We start from the raw sequence: 8,710 nt of genomic DNA on the forward strand, positions 1-8,710 counted from the left end.
CCCTGAAATGAGTTGGGGTGTACCAAATCAACCCATAGGGTTTTTTGCACTGGGTTTTGAATGTAGAAATCATGGTTTTTTGACAGACACATCTTCCAGAACTTGACACTGCAGAATCTACTAGACTGCGTGCTTTTATCTCTTGGCTGAGGGAGCAAAGACCGTTCTTTCCTATACTGTATATACTAAGGTAAGAAGTGTTTTATAGTAAAGTACTTCAGCATGCAGATTAAGCCAAAGGTTGTGGTACTACTTACCTGGAAAAAGAGCAATTGTCTCTATTTGAATAGCAGATTACCCCAACCTCATGTCCCAACCAATTAAAGTTTTGCTTGCTTCTGGCACAGAGAGCTAGAATGAACAAGGTACATTCACTGACCCTGTTCTGATATAATGGTGGCTTTTGGTGGCAATTTGTGGGTCAATTAACAAATTACAGAAATGCATGCTCTGTGAGCTGCTTTTGGTTTCCAGTAAAGCTGATAAATGCCTTATTTGTAGGTTGTTTATTTGATGCCCAAAGTTAGAAATTTGGGGTTATCCCTGGCTTAAACCACCCTAAATTAACTTATCTTTATTCGTGGATTAAACAAGCCCAAGTTAACTCAAGAACAATCATATATTCCTGGGTTCAGATGTTAAAGAAACAACAAATGAATATGACATTTGTAGATTCTTGCTGAAAACCAGCAAGAATGTGCAACACACATCCCCACAGGATGTGCTAATTAGTGGGTTAACAATTTGTCTTGAATAATTACCCCACAAATTGCAGCTGAAAGTTTGAGCCAGTGTTATGTCTACAGAAGCCTGATGAAAGAAAAATACTAATACCAGACATTAGGACCTGATTAGCACATAGCACCAATTTGTGATTGAAATTGTTGGTGCTCAGGGGAAATGAAAAAGCATACTGCCTTCAGTGTGCTCTCACTTTAACTAACAGCTTAACAATCATAGTATTCATAGGTGGTTAGCAGACATCTGAACCTGCACACTCTGTATCGTGTAGGGACAAAACAACAAATTGTAGGTTGATTCTGAGTTGTTTAATCCCTAAACTGGATTCAGTTGTCACACTAACAACTTAAAAAGTAGGCAACCATGGGCTTAGAATTAGGAGCAGAAGTGAGGAGTGTGCTAGAGGCAGCTCATTCATTCCTACTTATGCCTGGCAACCCAAAGTTTAAATGACTATGTATTGCTGCTGTTTGTGAACCAGTTCTGGGTTTCATATGGCAAGAGAGAAAAAGAGAGGGAAGGAGATGTGAACAGTGAGGGGTAATCAAGCCCAGTACTGATTTTCAAGACTGCTTATTTTAGCATCAATGAAATTTCCACACAAGCAACACATTCTGTTTCAACTCTTTGCTGCATGCTGTCCTGCTGAAGAGCTAGACTGTCTCAGATTTCACATTCCTCAACAAAATTACTATGAACATCAACACTAAAATATAACAGTAAGATAGAACAATAAACAATAAAACAAGTACTGATTGGATGGGTTACAGGGAAAAATTGCATATAAAGGGAAGTCTTAAGGAGATGTCTAGAAGTCAAAACTGTATGTGCTAGTCTGGCAATTGGGAGCATGTTTGAAAGGCAGATGCTGCAACACTAAATGCTCTGGTATTGCTAAGGTGAACCTCAGAAATGTGCAGCACCATCAAACATTCCAAGGATTTCAAAGAACAATAAGGGGAGAAGTTATGCATAAAGTAATCTAGTCTCAAGTATTTTAGAGCCTTATACATCAGCCAGAAAACCTTACGTTTGGGTGATGCTTTGGCAACCAGTGCTGTTCTTTCAAAAGTGAAATATGCTGCCAGAAGGAAGCCCATGTTAGAAATCCTGCAGCTGCATCATACTTTTTTTTTTCATTTTTCACACTGACCTGGTCTGCATGACAGTTCAGCATGGGTTAGTTTACCTGCAAGAATTACTGCATTACGCTGGGTGCCTGTCAGTGGTTGTCAGGTGAACCTCAGCAACAGGGGTTGTTTGAGAGTTAGACAAACCTCACACAACCCTAAAATAAGTCTAAAACAAGCAATAGTTTATTTCTATGAAAACATAAAAACCATTCTGGATCAGACCAATGGTCCATCCAGTCCAGTACTGTTCATGTAGGGGCAAACCAGATGTCTCCAAAATCCCTGAGGCAGAATGGGCACAAAAATTGCACCTGCCCAAGCTCCTCAGTAAGTACTGTATGCTGGTATGCCACCTCCAATAGTAGAGGTAGCACATAGCCAGCCAGGTTGTTGCATATTTTCTAATCCCCAAACAACTCCTGCCATTTAGGTTTGAATGACAACAACCTATGGCAAGTTGGGGTCCCGGAAATGCCATGCAGAAGCGGTGCTTGGCATGTCGTGGGAGTTCTTGCAGGAAAACTAAACCATTGTGGGCTGTCATTATTGTACAGACCAACCTATTGCAAGTAGTTTTGCTTCAGAATAAAGCATTAAATATAAACATTTCCTTTACTCAAAATTCTGTTTGTTTTTATCTTGAAGGGATGAAAGTCCATGGAAACCAAGTTTTCTACAAAACATGATAGAAGACAGAACAGAATCTGCATTATCATACTATGAGTTTCTTTTACATATTCAGCAGCAAGTGAATAAATGAGCCCTTCTGGTAGAAGGTTTATCTACTCAAAGGAACGTTCCTGCAGAGAAAACACTTGTGCTTGTAATGCTCCTATTAATTTTTTGGCCTGATGCAGTTGACAAGAATCTCACTGTGATTTTCCAAGAAAAAAAAGCAAATAAAGGACCACAGAATCACAAGTACACTATTGTGTAGTTGTACATTAAACAATTAAAATCAATTTGAACATGTTGGATGCCTTTAATTTGCTGCAAAATGTTTCACTGTAAGTAGTTGCGGCATGAATTATAAGGTGATACTGAAGAGATGAATCTTTATAAACTAGAATTTTGTTCAAAATATGTTTAATTTTATTTTTGTTTGTTTTTGTTTTGGGTTTTTTTTTTTTTTTGGCTTTGTTTTGCTGCTAGAATTAAAATCTCCCAAGACTGAGTTGCAGGGAAACTATTTTGTCTTGATTATACAATATATTACTAATTAAAATAGTTTTTTAAAGGAGCAATGAAACAATTCATTGTGAAGTGAACAAAATATTTGCATTTTTAAGTGAACATAGCTTCCAGTGCTTTTTAAAATGGATGATGATGAGCAGGACAGAGTAAACTTGGAAATGGTCTATCTGAATTGAAAATGAGTAAGAAATAATTCATTTTAAAAACATTAGGATGCTTCAGTATTCTAGTATCTGAAAGAACAATGAATTGCATTATGTCCAATGAGAATTATAATCAATGGCCTGCAAAAATTTCAGCTGCAAAAATGGTGAACATGGATCCCAGTTTTTGATGTTAATATGATGTGTTTAGTCTTAATTCATTCAAAGTAAATAGGGGAACAGACAGTTCAACCAAATGTCATGATCTTTTTATGGATTGTTTGCTTAAAGTCACTTTTTTAAATGGATCATGGTTTTATAAAAATGTGTACTTGTGAAATTAAACCAAGGGTGGCTTTTTGCAGTTTCTTACTGTGGCAAATATCACAGCAATTTTGCAAGGAACCAAGGTGTGCAGGGACTGTGCCTGATTTACAAGCAGAATCACACTCCTGTGAGTCTGCAGCAATTTCAGCAAGGTGAAGAGGGCAGCCTCCCAGTGGCGTCTCGGGACTCCTATGAATTTCTGGCCTATGGAAATGGCCCACTCATTACCAGAATTCTCATCTTGTTAGAAGCAGTGTTGAGTAGCCTATTTGAAGTCCAGAGGAACATCTAATTAAATAGTACTAGTGTTGCTATTTAAAAGTTTTGGGGGCAGAGGGAGATAGAAAAGTGGAGGCAAATATTTTGTGGCTTTAATGGGAAATGTTTTCAGATATCCTACCCTAATAGGCAAGAAGCCCAAATACTGCATAGTTATTGCCACTTAGAATAAAAATTAATTACTGGAAACTACTGTGAATCTAATCATGACAAAAATAGTATTAGTGTATGTATGTCTATATACAGATATGTCTGTATAAGTTACCACAAAAATGACCTGAATTAATAACATGATTTAGCATTGAAACTTGTGGCTGCCATGGATTTCTACTTTCCCTACCTTATTCTGCTCCTCTAAGAGTGAATTGGAAATATTTTTCTTGTACACTTCTAGATTGGCATTATTCCTTGTGCAGAATTATCCTTTGCAATCATATTCTATTACTTTTGTTCAGCTGTAAGTGATTAAAATTTCTTTGTTGGCAGGCATGGATAGACATTGCAGGTTAGATCCAGAGCCTTGGTTCTATTAGTGAAAGGACATCATATCAGATTTGAAGGTCATGTGCGGGCTGCAGGGGGAAGGAAGGAGGCAGAAATCCCATTTTGCAAATGGTGTCCTTCCACTGGTGAACACAGAATCTGGATCCAACCCCCTACAGTTGAAAAAGCACGAAGTTTTGTAAGGAACTGTGGTGTTTAGAAACTAACCTTTTGAACTGGAATACCAACTCATATATCCTTCTAACCTTATTCATTGCCTGCTAATCTATTCACCTGTCAGAGTGATTTGTGAAAAGTTGCTTATAGAATTGTTACTTTCATGTGAGAGAGGGATGAACTCTCTCTTGAAAAGGGATTAAAATGCCTGTTGAAATCTGCAAAATTGAAGTACCTTATTGCTGGTGTGATTCTTTTTAAAGTTTTAATTTAGCTTTTTAATGATAATTTGTTGCAATAGTAATCCACAGAGAAGCATATGATTATAATGAGATGTACACTCAGGAGTAATGGTAACCATCCACTGAGTGCCTCACAATGCATCCTAAGCCTAAATATTTATATTTGAATACGGTTCTTATAAACAAATATTCTCAGTCGCAACAGCGATTCACACACAGAAACAGTCTTCTGTGGGTAGTTAAGCCTTCTGGACCAGGTATTTGTGCAGCTGTGTAAACAAATACTGTGCATGGGGAAAACATCCAGTGCCTTTACTGGATACATGTTTCTCCTTGCTGCATGCCCCTAATTCTGAACAGCTGATTGGTATGAAGCTTGAGAGGTCTCCTTTGTGTGGCACCATGCCAAGTATGCTCCTGTATACAAAGATCTTTGATTTGGAATGGGGGTGCGGCAGACATGGCTTAACTTATGTAAGCTATAATAGCAGCCTTTAAATTAGCCCGAGAAATACTTATTTCAAGAATACATCCCTAACCTCCATCCCTTTAAAATATTTAAAGTTAGCACATTATGCCATCTGGATAGAATTGTTTTAGGAATGTGCATATTCTGTTTTGCAATATTGAATTTTCTAATTTTATTCCTTGTCATGGGAAAAACTGGTATTTGTTTCAACTTGTATTATGCAAGATTTTAATAATAGGAATGGCAAGGCAGACCCACATGTAAAACTGCCTGTGCTATACTTTAAGTTACAGCTGTTTTTAAGATCCATAACAATTTAACCAGGCAAGAGTGTCCCTGAAGCTTCCATATTAGCATGGCAGTCCACGGCAAATGATCTCTCTCTTTCTAGTTTGAGACCTTAAACAATTTGGTATGATCAGTATGTTAAATTTAGTCATGCATCAGAATTTTAATTAGCATTTACTTTCCTGTAATTCATATTTGAATCAATTTTGACTGTTTTGCAATAATAAGGATGACATTTTCTTTTATTAAAAGTTAATTTAACAGAGAATATAATCAGAATGTTAAGGGACCATCAAATGTGACAAAGCTCTGTTCACCAGTTACAGATTAAATCCTATAGTAAATTTGATTTTGTAAAGTAGTGTAAAATATTGTAATATTAATCCTTGTTTTCTGAACTCAGACATTGATCTTCAGTGTGAAATTGTAAACCATGCTCTTCTGAATTGGAGGCAAGGTTTTACTTGTTCCCCTTTTTACAGTTTGTAATTTTCACTGTTTTATTCCTGTAAAAAGTCATTTGTAACACATGCAAATGCTTATTTTAGCTGTGCTAATTTATCAAATTTGGCTACTCAATAAAATTAATTGAAAGAGCTTACATAGAACTTCATCAGTCCTTTTTATAAAAAAAAAAGCAGAGAGTATCTAGACACTTGGTGGATGAAATAATCTTAGGTTAAGAGGTGTTTCTATGCTTAACCAAACACGGCCTAATGATAAGTCTTTGTTGCTACCTTTATACTGTGCCACTATTGTATGGACTGAAAGATAAACACATTGCATTCTTATCTTGGACAAACTCTTTAACAGCTATTGATTCTTCTAATAGTGCAAGAAGAACTATTCTTGCACTATTAAGAATAGTGCTGCAAGTGGTATGCATATTTTGGAGAAAACATCACAGAATTAAGCAAGACTCCTGAGTAAATAAACAGAAGGACATTTAAGTTTAGAGAATTAAACATCAAGGCTTGTTGGTCTACACAACTCTAGAAGTTCAATCAAATTATAGTACTTGATTTAAGTGCTGACATTATCTGGTTAAATAATCACGCTTCCATGCTCTGCTGGGAGGGACAGTACAATGAAGCTAAAAGGTCTATTAACTTGCCTAAGAATGTCTGGATGGGTATTGAATTCTAACCAGTATAAGGTGAATACATTTTTTTTTCAAATGGCAAAACTTCAAGAACTATACGGAGTAGCATTGTATGAAATCATGCCAGGTATTTTGTGGAATCTCCTGAATACTCTGTGTAAAAGGTCAACAGAATAGCCTTTGAGTAACAGTGCATTTTTTTCTTTGTACTTCTCCATTAACTTTAGTATTTAATTTCTCTTCAGATTGCAGGCACATAAATTACAGTAACTTGAACCCCTTCCTCCTGGTTTGTCCAACATGCATAACTGATTATTAGAGGGGAATTACTATAGGTGTTGCATGCCTCTGGAATCAGTTACGTATTGCACATTGCTCTGGTTAACTGCACTTTATCTGCTATCAATATATCTCTTACTGCAGGAGTGGGAAAGCTTTTTCAGCACAAGGGCTGGATTGCTCCTGGCAATCCCAGAGAGGTTAAGGCCAGAGTCAAAAGTAGGTGTGCCTGCCATGTTCACGCTTAAGCAGTGCTTTATTTTCATACATACACACCTTTTCCAGCATTTCCTGACTGGGGAAGATTTCCAGTCCCCCTCCTGAGCTGATCCATACTGCTCATTTGGGGGTGGGGGTGGAGAGGAATTCCATAGCCAGTGTGTCCTTCCAGGATAAAAAGTGAGAGGGATGAAAATCTCTACTGAGGACTGAAAATGCTCATTGCCTCTACTCAGTTGTTGATAGCATTTTCCCTCCCTAGGAAGTGAAGGCAGCTGAATGAAAACTCCCACAGGCTAGGTATGATTCTACAGGATAGATTGGTTAAAAGCTCCTAGGACAGTTGTGCTAGTGCAACACCAGTAACTTAACTGGTGTTTTCCAGAAAACCCATTTTCCAGGAAACCCATTGCAACAGCCAGCACTGTCAGTTTTGCACTAGAGATGGCAGTATCACACATATATTTGGGGGTCCTTTAGTTTCTCAAATTTATTAGGACTTAGCTGTTGCTTACCACCCCATTCAACCCACCAAGTCAGTGTACAGCCAGTGCGGACAGTCAGTGCTAACAATAGTGGGCCAAATGGACCAAGCATCTGACTCTGTATAAAGTTAACTTCCATTGTATAGCCAACATAATGTTACTAGTGCAGCATAAGTGCACACAGAAAGGCACTTAATAAGCAAATGCCTACACCAGGTACAAAGAGGGAATGCAACCCAAGGAATGGTATAGGCTTTGACACAAAGCCCTTATTTAAAGGGGGAGGAACAGAGGAGAAAAATGAGCAAGTATATGTTTGTGCAGCATTTTGTAGCTGCTGTGTTGCTACACCTATGATCTGATATGCACTTTAGAGTAAGGAACACAGTGGCAGGATCCGGAGAAGAGCAAGTAGAAAACAGGGCTTTCCTTGCTTCTTCCTGTAACAGCCTCCTTAGCTCCCCTCCCAAAAGCCTGGCATGAAGGTCAAAGGACCTTTTCAAACAGCATGGGGAAAGGTGGGGGAATTGCCAGAGTTCAGGCAGGTAACCTTGCATAACTGGAAAGGGCATTTCATCTGCTGTAAAACACTTCTGACTTCAAACCATAGTAAATAGCCATAGGGGGATGCTTGCACTCTCTGGAGTAGATTTCGGAGGCACATGTAGGCAGGGGGATATTCTGCTATGGTGTCCAGTTTGCTGGCAGGTGTTGGATGCAGTCCCATAACTGCATGTCTTGTTAATTTAAAAAAAAACCATGGGTGATCAAGTGTAGTAGAAATATAATTGCTACCTGCGAATGCCTTATACCTAAAGCATACGATGCATAGATCTTTTTCTCTGGTCATAAAAGTTTCTACATCTACGCAACAGAGGACATACAGTAGTGCAGCTGGATATGCAACATTCCTTACTTGTATAGCTATGGATGAGTCTACCAAAGTTGCAAGCTTATTTTATTTATTTATTTATTTATTTATTAAAACATTTCTATGCCGCCCCTTGCCGAGGCCTCGGGGTGGCTTACAACATCAAATAAAATACAAAATACATTAAAACAGTAACAATTAAAATATATACAGTAAAATAAAATAAGCCGCCCTGGCCGAATAAAATTCAATAATATTAACATTTAAAATGCTGCTTA

The 8,710-nt window shown here is 37.8% G+C and overlaps 1 protein-coding gene across 4 annotated transcripts in view; it reads left to right on the top strand.

The window, feature by feature from the left end:
- Nucleotides 1-6,077, top strand: part of SEC24A (SEC24 homolog A, COPII coat complex component) — a 50,116-nt gene extending 44,039 nt beyond the window's left edge. For all 4 annotated transcript variants that reach the window (XM_044454227.1, XM_044454229.1, XM_044454226.1 and 1 more), the window contains 2 exons: nt 87-190; nt 2,520-6,077. In XM_044454227.1, the coding sequence (XP_044310162.1) occupies nt 87-190; nt 2,520-2,634 (219 nt within the window). In that variant the 3' untranslated portion in view covers nt 2,635-6,077. The remainder of the gene's footprint in view (nt 1-86; nt 191-2,519) is intronic.
- The last annotated feature ends 2,633 nt before the right edge of the window (nt 6,078-8,710 follow it).

This window comes from Varanus komodoensis, unplaced genomic scaffold (genome assembly GCF_004798865.1).
Source record: "Varanus komodoensis strain SLA01 unplaced genomic scaffold, ASM479886v1 scaffold7_3, whole genome shotgun sequence".
In the NCBI taxonomy this organism is placed as follows: domain Eukaryota; kingdom Metazoa; phylum Chordata; class Lepidosauria; order Squamata; family Varanidae; genus Varanus; species Varanus komodoensis.